Here is a 20531-nt window from a genome sequence, read left to right on the forward strand (position 1 = left end):
CAATGTACTCACAATTCGAAGTTTTTAACTCCGGATCCGAGCTGGCCGAGTGAGATCTTGAGGGAGAACAAAGGGAAGCGGCGGCGGCCTAGAGGGAAGCGAGCCGGCGTCAGGAACAGGCTGAGAGCTCGTGCACACCGCACACCTCTGCCTAGCATCCTGCTCGCCAACGTCCAGTCACTGGAGAACAAGCTTGACGACCTCAGGGCCAGGATAAAGTTCCAGAGAGACATTCGGGACTGCAATCTCCTCTGCTTCACCGAGACATGGCTGAACCCAGCGGTGCCGGACCACGCCATCCAGCCGGCCGAGTTCTTCTCGGTTCACCGCATGGACAGGACACGGGACTCGGGGAAGTCAAGGGGAGGCGGCGTGTGTTTAATGGTGAACAACAACTGGTGCAACAGTGCGAACGTTGTTCCTCTCACACGCTCCTGCACACCAAATCTGGAACTACTGTCCATCATGTGTCGTCCTTTTTATCTACCTCGGGAATTTACATCGGTCATTGTAAGTGCCGTTTATATTCCACCACAAGCGGACACGGTCACCGCCTTATGCGAGCTGCATGAGGCACTCACACAGCACCAGACACAACACCGGGACGCTGCGCTTATTGTGACGGGGGACTTTAATAGCGCCAACCTCAAACGCGCAGCGCCGAACTTTTATCAACACATCACCTGCCCCACCAGAGGTGAAAGGACACTGGACCACTGCTACACTATGGTCAAGGACGGCTACAAGGCACAATCCCGCCCCCCGTTTGGCAAATCTGATCACGCCGCCATCATCCTCATGCCAAAATACAAACAAAGGCTGAAACAGGAAGTTCCGGTTCAGAGGAAGGTCGCGCGCTGGATGGATCAATCGGTGGCCGCGTTACAGGACGCACTCGATGACGCAGACTGGGGCATGTTCAGAAACAGCTCCGACGGTGACGTCAACGTGTTTACGGAAGCGGTTGTGGGATTCATCGGGAAACTAGCGGATGATACCGTGGAGACAAAGACTATCACAACGTTTCCCAACCAGAAGCCGTGGGTGGATAAAACCATCCGCGACGCTCTGAGATCCCGCACCGCTGCCTACAACACGGGACTCATGACGGGGGACATGGACCCGTACAAAGCTGCGTCATATAACGTGCGGAGGGCGGTGAAAGAGGCGAAGCAGCGCTATGGGAGGAAACTAGAGTCACAACTCCAACAGAGTGACTCTAGGAGCCTGTGGCGGGGACTAAGGACAATAACGGACTATAAAGCACCAACAACCGGTATGACGAACGCGGCCGTGACTCTGGCAGACGAGCTGAACACTTTCTATGCTCGCTTCGAGGCTGCAGCTAAGGTCTCCAACAATGCTAGTGTTAGCGGCGCTAACGGCTGCAGACAGGAAGATACTGCCAGCACCGGAAACGTGCTCGTCATCTCCGAGCATGAAGTAAGGAGAGCCTTCAAGAGAGTGAACACCAGGAAAGCAGCAGGACCAGACGGCATCCCAGGTCGTATCCTAAGAGACTGCGCATACCAGCTAGCTCCTGTGTTCACTGAGATATTCAACATCTCTTTATCTCAGTCGGTGATCCCCACATGCTTCAAAGAGTCCATCATTGTTCCTGTCCCGAAGAAACCCCACCCTGCTTCTCTCAATGACTATCGCCCTGTAGCCCTCACCTCAGTAGTGATGAAGTGCTTTGAACGCCTGGTCAGAGACTTCATCATTTCTTCACTACCAGACACACTGGACCCACTACAGTTCGCTTACCGTCCAAATCGTTCCACAGACGATGCCATCTCTCATCTCCTCCACACATCACTCACTCACTTGGACACTAGAAGGGGGAATTATGTTAAAATGCTCTTCATAGACTACAGCTCTGCATTTAACACCATAATTCCCTCCACACTCACCACCAAGCTGGAGCATCTGGGACTCAGCTCATCTATGTGTCTGTGGATCTCCAACTTCCTAACTGGCAGACCACAGGCAGTAAGGATGGGCGGACATGTCTCAGCCTCCACCACTCTCAGCACTGGAGCCCCCCAGGGGTGTGTTCTGAGCCCCCTGCTGTACTCTTTGTACACATATGACTGTGTGGCCACTACCAGCTCCACCACCATCATCAAGTTTGCTGACGACACCGTCGTGGTGGGCCTGATCTCTGATAACAACGAGACGGCCTACCTGAAGGAGATTAGGAATCTGGAGAACTGGTGCCAGAGGAACAACCTCCTTCTAAACGTCAGTAAGACAAAGGAGCTGATAGTGGACTTCAGCACTAAGCAGGAGAGGAACTACCAGACCCCCGTCATCAACGAGTGCCCAGTGGAGAGAGTGGACAGCTTCAAATACCTCGGAGTTCACATCACGCAGGACCTGTCATGGTCCTGTCACATCAACACCGTGGTGAAAAAGGCCCGACAGCGTCTCTACCACCTCAGACGCTTGAGAGACTTCCAACTGCCCTCCAAGGTGCTCAGGAACTTTTACTCGTGCACCATAGAGAGCATCCTGGCGGGAAACATCTTAACCTGGTTCGGGAACAGCACCATGCAGGACAGACGAGCTCTACAGAGGGTTGTGCGGTCAGCTGAGCGCACCATCCGCTCCGAGCTCCCTGACCTGCACTCAATCTACAGCAGGCGGTGCTGGACCAAGGCCAGGAAGATCGTGAAGGACCTCAGCCATCCCAACAACAGACTGTTCTCTCTGTTGAGGTCAGGAAAGCGATTCCGCTCCCTGAAGACCAACACAGAGAGACTGAGGAGGAGCTTCTTCCCGCAGGCGATACGGTCTCTCAATCACACCACCACACAGTACTGACCCACACATACAGTTCTTACACACACTGGACTTTCTGGACTTTGTTTTTGCACAACACTGGTCACTATATTCTTCATTTCCGGTTAATACTTGTACAGCTGCTGTTATTGTGTATATATTTATTTATATTTAGATTTCTTCATACATTCTTATATAGTTCTATATTGTGTATTGTGTATTTTGTTGTACAGTTATTTTATTTTCAACTTTAATTTATATATTTATCTTATTCTTCCCAGTTAAATTTACCCTTCATTCTAATTTGTGTTGTACAGTTATTTCATTTTTAACCTTAATTTATATTTTATTCCTTCCTAGTTAAATTTACCCTTTTTAATTTTTCATATTTATTTCCTATCTTATTCATAGCCTTTTCCTTTTTGTTTTCTTTAGGTCACGAGCAGTTGTCCAAGCATTTCACTACATATCGTACTGTGTATGACTGTGTACGTGACAAATAAAATTTGAATTTGAATTTGAATTTGAATTACCTAAGCATCATTCATTCCAGACAAAACTAGGAATGTTGTTATTCAGGACTGATCTTGACATGTATGCACATATGTACATTTTCAATCTAAATACATCTAGACATTGATAATAATATGTATGGAAAGACAATACATAAAAACTTATTAGCACCAAGTGAACAGCAAAAACAGTTAATTTTATTCCAACGGATGGTAAATAGACCTAATCCAGCCCAAAAACCTTGACAGCCATGTAGATCTGCTGCTGTTTCGCTGCCTTTGGATCTGTTCTTTTACTTCTGTCAACTTCCATCATGATAAAGACAACAGCAGAGAAAATCCATGTGTCCTTATTTAGGGAAAATACAACCATTAAAAACTTCAGATATATCAAAACTTTAAAAAATAAACAGAAAAAAATATAAGAATAATTTTAGCCATAAGTACTGTACCTTTTGCCCCTTCTGAAAACTCAAGTCTTTCTTCAGGACTGCAACTTGATTATGAAACACAGAGGAAATAATTAATACAAATGTAAGATGTATGCCTTTATTACACAAAGGACTACAACACATTTAAATTACCTTTAGAATGATCACTGTTGTTTATCTTGATTGTGTATATGAGGACAGCAATAACAACCAGGCTTATAACCAAGACGGCAAAAAGCAAAAAAAAAAGCGCTACTAGCTGTCTGTGACCACACGCTGCTTTCTGCAATCACAATAAAATTAAAATGAAAAGAAAAAGATGAGATTAGTGTGTAATAAAAAAAAGCTAATGGTTATTCGTAAAAGTGCAAGTTTACATATATTTTCTATTTGATAGAACAATGATAACGTTACCTTGAATATCCAGTGTAATTCCATTTCCAAATAATATCTCCCCACATGTGGCCACAGCACAGTAGTAAGTCCCAGCATCAGAGGAGCTGACATTCTTAGAGAAGTGAAAAACACATCTATCCTGGGGGTCAAAATTTTTCTCACATACATTATAGTTGTTTGTGTCAGTGTAGATGATGTTTGGATGAGCATTATTTGATCCAGTTCTGAACCAGAGAATATTGAGACCTCCTGGACATGTCTTGTCACAGTCAGAAAAAACTGAACACTGAAGAGTCATTGTGTCTCCTAAACGAACTGGGTTTGATTCTTTTAGCAGCTGACTAACTGTATAGTTTGATGTCCTCTGAGTGTTTCCTGTGTGTTACAAAATAAAGATATTTTCTGAAACATGTTTAAAAAAATTTCAGACTTACAAGTATGTCAGTTTATTACCTTTTACCAACAAATACGTCCCACTCCATTTAACTCCAATCCTTTCTGTGTTTGCACAGTGATAGATTCCCTCATCGTCTTGATCTGCTTTCAAAATGGTCAGGCTGGCAAAATCATCACCTATGTCAAATTTCAAACTAGTAAATTCAGGACCAAAAGTAGGTTCTGTAGATTTGAATACTGTCATTATTAACTTCAGAGTTCCCCCAAAACTCTGCTTGTACCAGTGGACTCCTCTACTGCTGAGCTCTTTGGGTATAGCACATGTTATAGTCGCTGGTTCACCAAGCTGAACAGTTTTCACTGGAACTACAGTATCTGAATTAAGAGAAAGCAGAAAAATAAAATCTTGTTTATGTGGTAACTTACAGTTTTACATACAGTTATACATACCTTTTTGACAGGTAAATTCTTAAGAACATTTTTAGACAAATTTAAAAAAGCACTTACATCCTTGGTGAATTAAAAACAATGTAATCCATAAGATGATCATCTTGACAGTGCTTCTGTTGGAGACCACACTGGTATTTCAGTGAGTGGAGGAGGCAAGATGGTTGTTTTAGGTAAGACGGTATCTGATTGGTTAACACACAAAAGATTCAAAAGTACATTTCCTGTCGCAATTGCCTCATCCTGGGCTTTGCAAAACCTATCACCTCTCTTTCATCTTCTGTTGCAACTGTCCATTTTCGTAACAATAACACTGTTGCCTCTATATGATTTTTATTCTTGTACTTAAACCTTGAGCACTCAAATAGGACTACTGCTATATGTGGCATGAAGTGCAAGGTACAGATATATATCATATTTTGCATTTGAAAACATAGTTTCAGGACTGATCATTCACTGGGGACAAACAACTGTATGAAGAGCTGAAGAGCAGGTCTGAACCAATGTTCCAGAAGAACACATCATAAAAAAATGAAATGATGAATACCAAAAAAAAAAAAAACCCTCAAAAAGAATCAGAAAAAATTCTGCAGGAATTTGTTGGTCGTGAAAATTTCTGCAAACATATATCATTTACTTAATGCACTCTGAATTGCTGTTATTCCTAACTATTCAGCTTTTCAGCTGTTAAACGTCGATCCATATTTCATCCTGCAGGTTGGTTGCACAAACACACACAAACAGGAGTCTTCCCTAAGGCAGGGCTGTGGTATGAGGACCACTGAGTTAACCTTTGTAGTGATACTCACTCCTTTTTTTTTAGTTAGACCTGGTTTAATTCTGGTATAGTTGAATATTTGTATATAATCACTGCAGCTGTCAGACTCTATAACAGGGGTCACCAGCCTTTCTTAAAACTGAGAGCTAAATAAAATTGTGAACATTTTGGTTCATCTTTAGTTATATGGTTCTATCTAGCATATTCTATCGTGATATGCTTTGTCTCATCACAGGGTAATTTTTCAAAAATATTAACAATGATTTAAGCAAGGAAAGGGTTACATGTCAACATACAACTCTTTATTTCTATTAATGTCTTACTTCATTCCTACCTGATTGACATGTCTAGGAATTATGAGTTATTGGCACACTGTAGGGGTAAAAGTTGCTACCAATCAAATTATGATATGTTAAAGTTAAAACAAAACACAACTGACTGTTTTATATTATATCCAATATATTTCATGTATTTATCCTTATAATTTCTAAATATTTTATGTAAGATTTATGTTTTGTGATTTAAATCTGACATCACAAAAGTATTTTGGAAATTGAATAACGTATTTTGTAACTGCAGCACACATAATACTAATTTTGAACAATTTTGTCCAGTTTCCTTGTCACCAGGGACTCCTGTAGGACCATCGCGTTCAGTTTCAGAGTCGGTGTGTCCACGGTGTGCCAGATCACCCCCCAGGCAGCGACGGCCATCTGGGACTGCCTAGTGGATGACTTCATGGCTGTGCCTTCACCTGGAGACTGGCGGTCCATCACAGAGGGATTCCAGGAGCGCTGGAACTTTCCTCTCTGCTGTGGAGCTCTGGATGGGAAGCACGTCCAGACAAAGGCACCCCATATATCATATAGGAGACACACACATTGATATACACTAAATATTTATTTCATTTCTTTTTTTGTGGTGCCCAAATTTATGCACCTGCTTGATTTTGTTTAAACAATTATTGCACACTTTTTGTAAATCCAGTAAACTTCTTTTCACTTCCCAAGTATCACTGTGTGTGTCTCCTATATGATATATTTAACTGACATTTTTTATTGTAACAACCAATGATTTATACAGGAAAATGATAGCTATTAACAAGGTTGCCCAAACTTTTGCATCCCACTGTATTAGTATATTTTGTCATTAGTATAATGTGAAATAAATTCTACATGTGTCAAGTCGTGTGCCAACATTTGCTGTGTAGTAGAACTGAGACATTAGTCATTACAAAAATTTATTTGAAATAATATTAAATTTGATATACCTTTATTAGTCCCACAAGGGGAAATTTCATAAGGCTGCCGACCTATTGCACGCAATGACCATACATACATTACACAAAACATCTCATGGGGAAGACAGGTCAGAGAGGTATAACAATGGAAAATGCACCACATGAGGAAAGATAAGGAGAAAAAAATAACTCCCCCCAGACTGAGCTCCAACAGGGAGATCAGTTAGGGAACAGAAAAAAACACCTCTGGACATAGCACATGAAAATAACTCTTAATACACCAAAGAAACACATGACAAGCAACAGGGGTGGGTAAAGGGTGAGAGACAGCCGAATTAGACAGCACATCCAGGCCTGCAGCCTGTGCGCTGGTCTCCTTGATCCACCGTCAGCATTGGAAGCGAATAAGCGTCGAAGGCGTTTGGAAAGGGAGGGGGGATGAGTGTGTGCATATCAGTGTATATGTATGTGTGTGCGTGTCCAGAGTTCAGCTGAGACAGTGTCCTTCGCCCTGCCAGGCTAAGTAAACGGTCTTCCAGCCAACCCAGGTGGCCTTGCATGAAATGGGAAGGAACAGACTAAACACAGTCGTTATCAGGGTGTTGTTGTTCAGCTCCAGCCTTGCAGCTGGCACCGAGAGGGTATCCGCATGAATTGATGGTGGTTTTTACTTTAGTGCGAACAGCTCATATGAATTTCAAAGCAGTTCTACAGTCCAACACTGGTCTCTTAATCTCCCGTTGGAGAGTCGCGAGCTTCGCCATACTTGCGCTCTGTGATGTTGTCATTTCTTGTGCTTAAGGGGCCGATTCTGAGAACTCACGGCAGTGTGCCTCCCCGAGATGTCATCCAATTTGCGCCCAGAGATGTTATTCCGAGCGAGCCCTTCCGAGATGTATCCAGTCTGCAGTCAGAGATCTTATACTGAGTATTCACAGCAGCCGTAGCCTCTCCAAGATCTTATCCGTGCTGCACTCAATGAGCCCATTTTGAGAAACTCACGCCTCTTCCCATCATTCCAATCCCAGCGGGCAGCCTTGTGGGGATTTGAACAGCCGGTTCCGCTTCCTTAATTCTTCGATAAGTCAGGGCCAAGCCAGCTCCGATCAGCCAGAACCCTGTTATCATGGTTCCGAATAGGTAGATATCTTCAGCACTCAGGCTCACCCGAGCCCAGACTTCTCGTTGGAATAAAAAGGACCCAGCTTAAAGTGGAAGAGCCTCAAGGAGAAGGAGGAGAAAAATAAGAACATTGTTTCTGCCCTGACGAGCTGCTGCCTTATCAGAAAACTACTGATTGCTAGGGTCGAATGTATCCAAATTTAACACAGCTTTGCTGTTTTCAAAAACGAATTTATAAATGTGAAATTTCACGAATACTCTCGTCTGAGGCGTCATGCTCTCCAGAGCAAGAACAAGGCTGAGGAGGAAATGCTCCATTGGAGACTGGCATGGCCTCTTCAGGGACTCCAGGATGGCCAGTTCCACCGCTGATGGACCGCCCGGGGACCCGTCCCTCATCCGCCTTGCAGCTGTCCTCCTCTGTGGGCCTGTAAAACAGCACAAAACAACACAAAGAAATGAGAATGCTGCTACTAGATTTTCATTTTCAACACTGAAAAAAAAAAACCAGGATGTAATCAGATTGGTTGTAGATATTTAGCAAAGGTAATCACAAAGGAATTCAAGCGAGTAAAAAGCTATCAGTGCTTGCTGTACATACCTATGGGTGCAGCAGCAGGAGAAGCATAGTTATGGGTGTTTTTGTGCTGTTTTTTTTATTGGACGTGATGGTTATCAAAACCAAACATGATAAATTTGGCAAGCGCAGGAGACACGACACGGAGGAGATTTGTCAATCAGGCTGCAGAATGCAATGCGCATTGTTGAAAGCTGTATGGTGCAAAAAAAAAATCAGCGAAAAAGCGAGGCAGTGATGGATGAACAGCGGGACCACTGTGTGCTGTTTATTATAAACAATAACATATATTCCTATATGACAACATGCATAAAAGCAGAAAGGCATTTGTACATCAGTGGGAAAATAGCGGTGGCTTGCTAGCTCTCGTGCGGCTTCCCCGGGTCAGTCAATATTTTCAAAAGAGAAATGAATGAACTTACCAGGTTTCCCGATCTCTTCACATATCTTCCTCCAAGCTCGGTCCTTTATATTCCTGTCTCGGTACAGAAAGCAGCTGGTGTCGTACAGCTCCGGGTTGTTTGCTACGGCGTTGATTAGCCTTTCCTCCATATTGAATTTAGTATGAAGGGCTTTGGCTGGATCTGCCCCATTGACCTAGGTCAGCGCTATGTCACCAGGCTCCTGATTGGTTGTCGCAGCGCGAATTGACACTGGAGTTCAGATTTTTCCAACTCGAGCGGTAGACGCGATAAGCCGATAAGCGCGAATGCACAAAATGCAACACAAAACCTGACGCGCATATTTTTATTCGCGTGTCAAACACGTTTGACGCGTTTTCGCAACGCAAATCTGCTTCTGAATTTTCGCAGGACCCGCAATCGTGCGTCATTGCGCTCCTCCATTGACTTTACATGTAAATCTGACGCTCTGGTCGCGTCTGTTGCGTTTGGTGTGAACACACCGTAACGGTCTCTGTTGGCCAGAGCTTCAAATTTAGAATCTGCTGACAAACAGGAAACAGTGAAAGTCACTGGGCATGCCCAGACACTAACTTTTTTTTTTTTTTTAAGTTAGATAGAGAGAGAAAAGACACTAAAAATATGCTTTGTCACCTGCTGAAAAAAAAAGAAAACAGGTGCCGCTGGCTACGCCAGAGCAGAGCATGCCCTGAGCCCAAGAGACCATCACTGGGAGTGAGCTAGTACACACTTGAGCACCCAGCCCCGGACACAGAGAACCACCAATACACCGGTGGGTGGGGGCATCAGCCAATGGCAAGGAGTGTGGTTGGAGGATTGTCCTCCACACCTGGGGAGGCCTGAGATGTTCCGAGAGAGGTGGAGTCTAAGACTCGACCTGGCACATAGACATAGAAAAACAGGCACACAGAGATAAAGACATGCATCCCCACCCTCATCTACACATATACAAATACTCAGCACACTAATCACTAAGGTATTTTGGTGAGGTAATTAATATCTTTAGTGGTTGAAGTTTTGAAAAGTATCAGTAAAAATATTTACTAACAAATATGTCCCAGTCCATTTGGTATTTGTGAGCCACTTAGAGATTCCATAATTTCACATATCATATCGATGATGATTGGAACACACTGTCCAAAGTCCCAAGAGGTAAGTTGTTACTGACTCATGGTCATAGGCTGTATAAAGTATAGACGTCGCCCCTGGATTTTGTCGTGGAAATTTAACGAACAAAACCTGCAGGCATGGTTAGCACTATTAACAACACCTTTAATTCTCATGCATGAAGAGAGAATAACCTCAGGTAACACCAGCTAACAATGTTAGCTCAGTGGCAAGTAGCCTTCAGTAATATTAAAAAATCACATTGCAATAGTACATTCCTGTAGTTGTTAAAAGCATGACAATATATTAAGCAGTGTTGGGTAAGTTACTTTAAATTAGTAACTTAGTTACATTACTAGTTACTTCTATCAAAAGTAACTCAGTTTGTTCTGTCCTCACTAGATGTGGGCGTGATTTAGCTTATCCAGTTTGAAAGACAGGTAACAGAATGAGAAGAATAGAATGCTTTGAACTGAGATTCTTCTTTACTTCGAGCTGCATCTCCAGTTTACATGCCATCTTACTAAGGCTTCTTATACATGGTATCCCTTATCCATTTTCATTTCTCTCCTTTCTCTTTTCTTTTTGTAAAACTAAATAAACACAAAACAGATAATTACTTTCAGTTAACTAGTATTACTGCTCATAGCAAGTTAGCAAACATATACTAATATACAGTCGCTAGCACACAAATAGCTTTACAAATGAGTAATGACCACACAGCTGAAATAGTAACTCAGTATAATCACATTACACATGCATCACAAATCAGATAGTTAAGGTTATAGTATGTAATGGAAACTTACAGGCATGCGTGGGCAAAGGTTTCCCCTCCACTGAGCACTAGCTGTAGCAAACTAGCTGGGCATAACAACTTCCCAAGTACCATCTGTGGCCACAAGAGGGTGCCAGATCATACAAACAAAAGCATATTACCAAATTAAAGTTATACCAACACACAGTTACTTCAAGTTACTCGTTACTTTCAAAGTAACGAGTTACTAGGGAAAGTAACTTTGGTTTTACTCAAAATTCTCTTGTTAATGTGTTGCTTCCGTAACTGGATACCCAGCCAGATTGCCAGTTTTGTAGCTTGCATACTTGCCACAAGTGCACTGTGCCACCTACCAATAGAAAGGAAAAAATAATGTGCATATTTCCACGAGAGAAATCCCACACCTGGACCGTCATTCACTGCTGCCATAATTCTAGCCTACGTCACAGCGTCATGTGCGCTTTTTACATCCAACATGAAAACTGCAGTCGTGGTGCTTTTGATTGTACTCAGAACTCGGAAATTCTGCCTTCTGAATATGAAGATGTAGGCAACACCAGACTGCAGATGAGCTGCATACAGGGCTGGACTGGGACAAAAAAATCGGCCCGATCATTTTCACTAGTCATTTTCATTATAGGAAAAATCATAAAGCCTTTGAATGAAAACAAACACTGTTGTGACAGTGATGTTCACTGTTTTGATGGTATATATGCATCAATCTATCAATCGTTTGTTGTAAGATTTAGATAATTATTTATTCAAAGCGAGACATTTGAAATGAGAATAAGAAAGAAAAGTATTTCTTTGTGCCCCCCTCTCCCTGTTAATGCCCTACCTGGCCCCTGGCAACACTTTGCTAGACCCGCCCCTGCACAGTTACCAGCTGTCAGCTACACAGAAAAGGATCCTGGTGTTATTTGTCTCTCAGAAACAGTTCATAACTTCAACTCATTCATGTCACCTAAAAGGTAAACCTGTTTCTCCATCACCTGTTCAGCTCTGATGATCCAGTAAGGACATCTCCTGGTTTCATCCTCATGTTTCCCTCTCACCACATATCCAAACCATATCATGACCAGCAGCTTTACAGCTGTGGCTCCAGCAAACATCAGCTGATACTAGAAATTAATATTAAATAAATTCTAACAACAGCTGATCAAGCTTAAACGTGCTGCTGTTGTTTAGCGCGACATCCGCTGGTTTCCTCTTTCTGGCGCAAAGTGGACGATAAACAAACAAGAGAGATGATCGGCTGATCATTGATCAGTTTCATGATTGAAGTAGAAACGGGAGAGGGAGGGGGGAGAATGAGAGAAGAAGAGGCAGCTGTGCAGCAAAGACACAGATTAACTTCAGCTTTGTGTCTTTTTCCATTCTGAAGTACGGGACAAACTGTTCCTTTTCAGCTCAATACGAAAAAAATCAAAACGTAATATTTTCTCTGAATACGAGATGATTCTGTTTTTTACGGGACAGTTGGAAACTCTAATAATTAACCATATGAACAAAATAAAGTTCAACATCAGTAACTTCATAGCACCCACCCAGCTGTATAGAAACTCCGTCATGCTAGCTAGCACGCAGTACGAAAAAGTCAGCATAACGAAAATAAACTCCACCTAAACTTGGTTCATATCTGACCCAGATACACTGCAGGTCATAACTTCTTACCTGAAGTTCAGTTCACCTGACGCTCGGACCGGCGGCCGCCTCGGGTCTCTGCTCCTGCCTCAGGTTTCCCTTTCCCTCATCCACCTGCTGGTCTCCACCACTTGCTAATGTTATTGAATCTGTGGAAGCTCCACGATAGCCACCACACGAAGAAACGAATAACGAGCCTATCTAAATCCCAGTAACGAGTAACGCCTTCCTGATTTTCGCATAATAACTAGTTACCACAATAATAACGCAGTTACTTTAACGCGTTACTTAATAACACGTTAGTCCCAACACTGATATTAAGTAATCCAAAGTACTCAGAATATGTTACTCACATTGAGTAACGTAACAGAGTACTTTACAAACTACATTTTGGGCATGTACTGTATTCTGTAATCTGCAGTGGAATACATTTTAAAAGTAACCTTCCCAACACTGCAAATTTCTGTTTTCTGTTTTTATAGTGGCTGGTAGAAGATGGGAGGTTCAAATACATTGTTCCTGATTACAGGATTGAAGCCTTGGTGAAGTGTGTCTAACATGCCTGTCTTAGAACAGTGATGGACAGGCAGCTTGTCCAAATTAATGATGAATTAATTAGATTATAATATACATTTGATATTTAAAAGCACAAAAATTAGAAAATATTTGTCCTTTAAATGACAAAATGGTAAAACTAAATCAATGGAGTTTATTTAGCTAAAAGTCTTATGACTTTTCCCTCACTTCCTATCCGGTTCAAGTTAACAGTGAGTTCTGTTGTGAGTAAACAGCTTCAGTGGTTGGTCAAAGGGTTCAGAAATGGCCCACCACAACCTTTGTCTGTCAGTGTTGCTTCTGCATGGGGCTTTGCTCATTGTTCTCATGAGAGAAATGCAGAAGGCCTTTAGGAACGGCTGTAAGACAAGCAAGAACCTTTTACTCATCTGCATGTATATTTGTAAACATGTTTTTTAATAGAAAGATCAGCTATTTTAATGTTATAAACTCCCATGTGTTAATCTAAAGTTATGGTGGACAAATATACAATTATCATATATTCAATTCTTTTGCAAAGCCACCACCTGTAATTAGGTTTCTGTCTTTAACACTTTACCGAAGTGGCAGGCAAATTACACATTTTTTCTCCACAAATTTTAAGGGACAACACTGTTGAGGCTACTGGTACAAAAGGCCAGATATTTATTCTCCTTATAGTCTAGTTCTAACAACACAGTGACACAAGAAAAAAAAAATGTATGCATATTCAGCCAACATGAAATTGTTCATTTGTTTGGTGTATTTTGAAGAGGTATAAAGATGCCCAGTTAGAAGACTGAATTTAGCTTAACTGTCACTGTGAAAAGTACCCCACACCAGTGACAGTTAAGCATAAAAGTAACTTAAGCAGAAAGAGACACAAAAAACCAGCATGCAGAGTTGGGGAGGTGGTTGAAATAACACCTTCCATTCTCTAGACTCACCTCAGAGTACATGGTGTCACAAACAAATACAATGACCTGAAAAAGCTGAGAAGCTTCTGATTCAACTGTAACAGATATGAATATGATAGAGTAATCTTATGTGAACATAGTTGAAGAGACACAGTAAATAAAAAAGCTTTGTCTAGACAACAGAAAGATTTATGTGAAAAGATGAAAAAAACAAAGAAAAATCTACAACAACCTGCATGACCTGTGATAAATAAATATGTCTTATAATTTAATCAAATAGTTCGCTGTAATTTCCTAGTACAGTTCTGTGTCTGGCCTGTGGTCAGATCTATACAATATATATTTTTATATAGATATTATAAAATATAATTTCAAACAGGACACCAATTGTTCTTTTTATGTGTTCTTCATCTTCTTTTAGTACTTCGTACATCCTTTTTGTGCACAACATTACTTGCACCTGAAACACACAAAGACAAAAATAGCCATGGTTGATACATGATGGAAACTTAAGCATTGCTGTGGTTGGGCTTTCAAACAGGGGTGTGAATACAAACAGGGTTTCTTCTTGTCTCTTTCAATCTCAGGTATCTGATCTTGAAACACTGTGTCATTTGTTTGTTTGTTTTGTTTGCTGTTGTTTTTAAAGGGAAATGATAATACTATAGTTTTAATGTGACTAGTTTTTATATCAGAACAAACATCTGGAGTTGTTAAAGCCTATGTGAGAAACAGACACCAACACTCAGACCTGTTCAGTCATGCTGTGACTGATTTCAGTAACACTGTGGTTTGTTTTTGTTTGTTTTCATCGGTAATTGCAAGGAAACCAAGGGAGGTGCTCATGATTCACTTGTACTACTCTGGTCTCTCTTTTTTTTTTCTTTTTTTCACAAGATTACAAGAGTATATTTGTTTTGACCACCTCCCCTAAGATTGTCAGAATGTGTTAACTTAGTACAATAATAGATTTTTAGCCCATTCAAATTAACGGTACATAAAACTTCACAGTGAGGCCTGTTCTGAGGAAACAGCTTCAGTAGGGTTGGCCAAAGGCCCACCACAGCCTTCATCTATGAGTGTTGCAGTTGAATGTGACTTCCTTGTTGTTCTCTCTTTTTTATGTAGCCATTATTTTATATTATTATCATAAAAAGTCAATGAAAAGACACATCAAAACATTCCATGTTTTGATGTTATTTTTAAGAAAAAACTAAATTCTAAGTTTCAATAGTAAAAAATCTTGTATCTTGCACCTTGGTGACAAATACACAATTAGTGCCCTCTGTCTGTCAAATACATGCTGTCTTTGTGGTTTTTCCCTAAAACCTACAGAATGTACGATGTAGCTCTCAATTTCCCCTAAATACTCAGGAAAGGTCAGCTCTACCTATACTGATACACTTCATTGTCTAAATCCTGGTTAACCAGAAAGATATTAAGCTATGATCAAATAAAAAGTTTGCATCATAAATCTGATGTGTATCTGATTTACAAAGAAACATCATGAAGCTACTACTCTTACAAGTAAAATACTGCTATAAAAAGATTCCCAGAGCTTGTGCTGAGAATGGCACATAAGACTTTCTGACACATTTTAAGTGGTTATCAAAGTAGTTACTCCGAAAGAAAAACCTCTTAGATCCAGTGATAATATACACAATGTTCCCTAAATGGGAGAAAGGCCATTTCCTACATTTCAGCCAATCATTGATTTCTGCTTGTCAAACCTTCGTCACCTTGTGATGGCTGTATGCCTCCTATTTGAGCAAGAGAAGATCAGTAGAGAGCAACAAGAGTGCTGCACCACAATGATCATAACACTGGCTGCTTTGATTCTTCTTTGTACACCATGTAAGTGCAATTCATTGCTCGTGAGAAAAACATGAAGAGCATGTTTGTACTACACCGTGGTATACATTTACTGTTGCTGGTTATTTATCTAACAGTATTTACATCGATTTTGTCATTTTGTTAACTGCATTTTTTTTCTTCTTCAGCTGTGGCTCAAACTTCAGAGGTTCCTCAGTTGATCTCTTTGACTGTTGTTGACCTTGGTGACAATGTTACTTTTGGCTGTGAGGTCTCTGAGAAGGAGTTCAAATCCTTACACTGGTATAAACAGTCTCTGGGACACTTGCCCCAAAGTGTTGCTTCTGTTATTCTGGACAAAATAACTTTATCTGATGCATTTAAAGATTCACGTTTCACATTGAACAAAAATATATTTACTATCAGAAATGTCAGCAAAGAGGATGAAGCAACATATTTCTGTCAAACGCGAAAAACATATTCACAGATGTTCAGCAGTGGCACATTCTTGGCTGTGAAAGGTAAGACGCTACCAATGGCACTAAAACTGTTATGTTCAGTGAACAGTTAAATCACTCGCACAAAGAATAAAATCTATTATTAATTGTTTAGGTTACAAATCTGACTTAATTTACAGATTACAACCAGCAGGAATCAATCTACATGAAACAAGTTCCAAAGAAAGAGTCTGTTCTGATCGGAGACTCGTTGGCTCTCCAGTGTTCACTTCTCTCCACGAGCAAAGAAAAAGCATTCCAATGTCCAGATGAACACAGAGTGTATTGGTTGAGAGCTGGATCTGAAAGTTTTACTCCAAGCATCATTCACACTCACATGGACAGCAGGGATGAGGCTCTGAAGAGAAACTGTGTCTACAGTCTATCAAAAACGATACAGGACTACTCTGATGCTGGGACTTATTACTGTGCTGTGGTCACATGTGGAAAGATCCTGTTTGGTGAAGGAACTAAAGTAGAGATAAGTATGTATTAACGTTTGTATTTAAATCCATCTTGCATTGAACCATTTAGCCTGGCTAATGGGAAGAGCTGAAGTCAAAAAAACAATGTTTTATTAAGATATTTTCTGTCTTAATCATGTTTTATGCAAACCACTGAAAATAAATGACACTATGCAAAATAAATAGACTTGTTTTCCTTATATAATGATTCATTTATAATTGCGATAATTAAAATCTGACAACTTTTCATTGGCTAAAATCAATGAACTTTGACTTTTGTAGCATATTGACTACTTATAATTTATGTGTTATAATTAATCCTATTGATCCTAAATGTACATAATGCTTTATTTTATTGTTTTTCCAGAGTCAGTATCAGGATTTGGGCTGTTTGTTCTTGTGCTTGGAGTATTCTTGACCAGCAGCATGATTTTGATCCCCATTCTTGTTTTCTACAGCAATCAAAGGAATGTTTGTCAACGCTGCACAGGTTGGAAATGTTAACAAATACTGATAAATTAGTGCTTTTTTGAATTTTTTTTGAATGATTACCATATGTAGTATGTGTGACAGAGCAGCTACTTCACTGACTGTGTGAAGCAAACATAGATTTATTAAGGATGTGACTTGCAGATGCTGTCAATCTGCTGTACACATGTTTTAGGCCTGTCACTTCATCTTTTGAAGTTAGTTAAACTAGATTAAGTTAAAACAATCTACAGTTCACTCCCCTTTCTCCTACGTATTTCCATACTCTACAGCTGACATCTGGACCAAACACCTTTATTTGAACATGCTTTACATAAGTTAACCTCTTTTTTGGTTAGCTCTTTAAGTTTTCTTTATATTTTCGGTCATACTGTCACAATTTCAGTACATTAATTGCAGTTATTATATGTACAAATACTGAGAATGGATTTCTTTTTTTGAAAGGAAAAATGATTGGCTCCCATCATATTGGCAAGTCAACAGTGGATCAATCAAATTCCATACATACGTTTCCGGTAAATATGTGGCACAATAAAGCAATTAACATTTTATTTTAATAATTTCATATCATGCAGCAATAAATAATAAATAATAAAAATGAAAAGAACATCAACTCTGACCTCCAAAATTTCAGCAACACTAACATATGAATATTTTGCAGAATGACAAAGACACTGCAACCAGCTGTGCAGAACTGGGTTTCTCCAGAAAAATAAAGATGAGAAGAGCAAACACAGAGTGTGTGTACTCTGTTCTCAAAGCAGATAATCACACCTAACACCCTCTCCAGGGCAGCGCAGGGCCGATGCAGCGACACACTCATTTCAAAGTTATCAGCATTTATTTCCTTGCTGCTTCGTTTTTTCTTAGCAACATACTTTCTTGTGGGAAACTCAGTTTGTTAAGAAATCACCGCAGCTTGCTTGTCACTATTTTTGCTATCACCATATCTCCGTTATCATAGTTATTGATTTTATTTTGCTGCCATAAAAAATATATTTTTTGTATTAGTTACATAGAACAGCTTCTGCAGGCTACTTCAGTTTGTCTGTGAAATCAGTTTTTGCTTATCGTGGTCCGAGAGTTTTCGAGTATAGTTTTCAAATATATCATAGGAGTTTATGTTTTGATTTAACTTTTAGATTCCTTTTTTGAATTCTTTATAATTCCAACAGTGGCTTTGATTTCTTGTAATATTGTTGAATTGTTTTTTTCTAACTTCAAATATTACGTTTTTGTTTTGCAATTATGTTTTTTGGTTCAGATTTTCATTGTTATTCTATGGATTTTAAATTTGGGGGATATATTTGGGGAAGCTTTTATGTTTCTTTTTTTATTTGATTTATTATAAATTTTCAACAGTGGATTAATTTCTCTTCCTGTCTTGTTTTTATGCCAATGTCTTGGTTCTTCTGTATCAACTAGTCTGACCTGATTAAACTGATAATCACCATCTTATAATATTCGTCTTATATTATTTCCCCTTAAGCTTGAATCATACTTGGTTAGTTCGAAGTAATAAGGATGTCTAAAGTTTCTGTATAGCAACAATATTTTCTGGCACAACTTCACCTACTTTTAAGGTGCATGGAGAAGAAAAGGACCTGATGAGAAGATTCCCGTGGAAACGCGTTGGTCACTTAATAACGCTTTTCCTTTATACTTTAAGTGTCTCTAAAGTTTCTGTATATGCAGCTCTGACTGAGTGAATTTAATCATAGGTTGTAGTATCTAAAATTTAAATATTTTTAACAGCTGAAGAACAACTTGAAATGACAGAATGTGAATCATCTGTTAAACTTAAAAGAGGTACCGTGCATTGATCAAAAACAGTAGTTTTGCTAATACAGTGTTGGGTAGCGGAATACATGTACTGGCATTACCACTCATCAGCTTGCAGTGTTTAAGGTTAACCAGTTCAACTTTATATATGTAGCCAAGTGAATTAACACTACACATAAAAAAGGTTTAAAAGGAGATGATTGTGTTTTAAACTGTTTACCTGTCTACAAAAGGTCTGTTTCTAGAGTTGTCATTGTCATGACTAGAGCAGGCATTTTGAGGGGCATACTGCTGCTTTAAGAGTCTCCTTAAGTCAGAGCACGCATCTACTCAGGTTTGCGTCATGCACTGCGAGCGGGAATACTGGGTTAGAGGCTTGCGTGGTTATCCATACTGCCCCGACATCATGCCAGCGCATTTTGGGGATTGCATGGGCACTGATCGGTTTTCTATTGCCTATTTGCGGGGAGTAAAGGTGCCCTTTATTTGCGAGGTGCGCCTGCTGCTTGCCACACAGGGAGGAGAGGGGCGGGACGGCGGGAGATTCTCTGGCTGAAGCAGCAATTAATCCATCTGGAGAGCAGAATGTCATCAAATCCCTGAAATCTCTCTTTCAACGCATTTTGGGCAGTTTGTCTGAAGTTTGTCCGTTCTGCGCTCCGGATAGGTCGATTGCGTTAAAAATTTTAATCGCATTAATCGTGATGACGCCGTTAACGCGTTAACACTGACTGCCCTAAAACAAACACAAAAACTTAAGAAATGATGCTATAGACTTATAATTTGCACACATGTGTTTTCTAAATTCTATCACACACATCTACGCGAAAAGTGAGCGCGAGGGGCCCTCGGTGCGCCTGCTGCTGTGCTGAAGTCTCACACACAACCTGTCGAAAGGGGAGGGGGCGGGCTGCTTCCAAGTAGTGCACATTTCATTCATAATATTGTCACTCCAAGCCCATTTTGTATTAATTATTTTTCCTGGGTTGTGTGAAATCCCAGAAAAAAACCTATACCATGTGTAGGTCTATTAGTCTATTAGTCCATGTTGTGGGGTTGGGTGATACTGAAGTGCAAAATTACTGATGGAAAATTGACAGAGGGAGAGGGAGTGTTCGCCCAGGGTACCAAACATGCTAGGACAGTCCCTGAATGTAAGAAATACAAATGTAAAGATTGTGAAATGTAAGTCATTACAGGTCATGATGTAATCACCGGGGCTTGCTATGCAATGAGAGTTTTTAAAAAAAGGAAAACGAGAAAATGACCACAAGATTGTATGTACGCTGCTGTTGGATGAGACTCTTATAGTGAGCAGGAATCATCTGTAATGATCTGTCCTTAACCTGTCCATTTTAATATTAAGGAGAGCATTACTCATGAAATGTACACAAATAATGAATAC

General features: G+C 40.3%; 1 protein-coding gene and 2 long non-coding RNA genes across 3 annotated transcripts; 1 reads left to right on the forward strand and 2 right to left on the reverse strand.

Annotated features, from left to right (window-relative positions):
- Positions 1–3271: 3271 nt before the first annotated feature.
- On the reverse strand, positions 3272–4003 carry LOC120720552. Its single transcript, XR_005692987.1, has 3 exons — positions 3881–4003; positions 3749–3792; positions 3272–3645 (listed from the first exon to the last, which is right to left on the reverse strand). It is a non-coding gene; the product is annotated as an uncharacterized LOC120720552 (long non-coding RNA).
- Positions 4004–4147: 144 nt separating this feature from the next.
- On the reverse strand, positions 4148–5106 carry LOC120720551. The gene is made up of 3 exons (XR_005692986.1): positions 5027–5106; positions 4577–4894; positions 4148–4498 (listed from the first exon to the last, which is right to left on the reverse strand). It is a non-coding gene; the product is annotated as an uncharacterized LOC120720551 (long non-coding RNA).
- A 10206-nt stretch (positions 5107–15312) lies between these two features.
- LOC120720497 lies at positions 15313–18637 on the forward strand. The gene is made up of 6 exons (XM_040010224.1): positions 15313–15936; positions 16083–16415; positions 16532–16876; positions 17223–17345; positions 17789–17859; positions 18006–18637. Exons 1-6 carry the CDS (start codon positions 15756–15758, stop codon positions 18120–18122), a joined length of 1170 nt encoding a protein of 389 aa, XP_039866158.1. The 5' UTR covers positions 15313–15755; the 3' UTR covers positions 18123–18637.
- Positions 18638–20531: the final 1894 nt, after the last annotated feature.

The sequence above is a fragment of the Simochromis diagramma genome, unplaced genomic scaffold (assembly GCF_900408965.1).
Source record: "Simochromis diagramma unplaced genomic scaffold, fSimDia1.1 OVJJ01000585.1, whole genome shotgun sequence".
Classification (NCBI taxonomy): Eukaryota; Metazoa; Chordata; class Actinopteri; order Cichliformes; family Cichlidae; genus Simochromis; species Simochromis diagramma.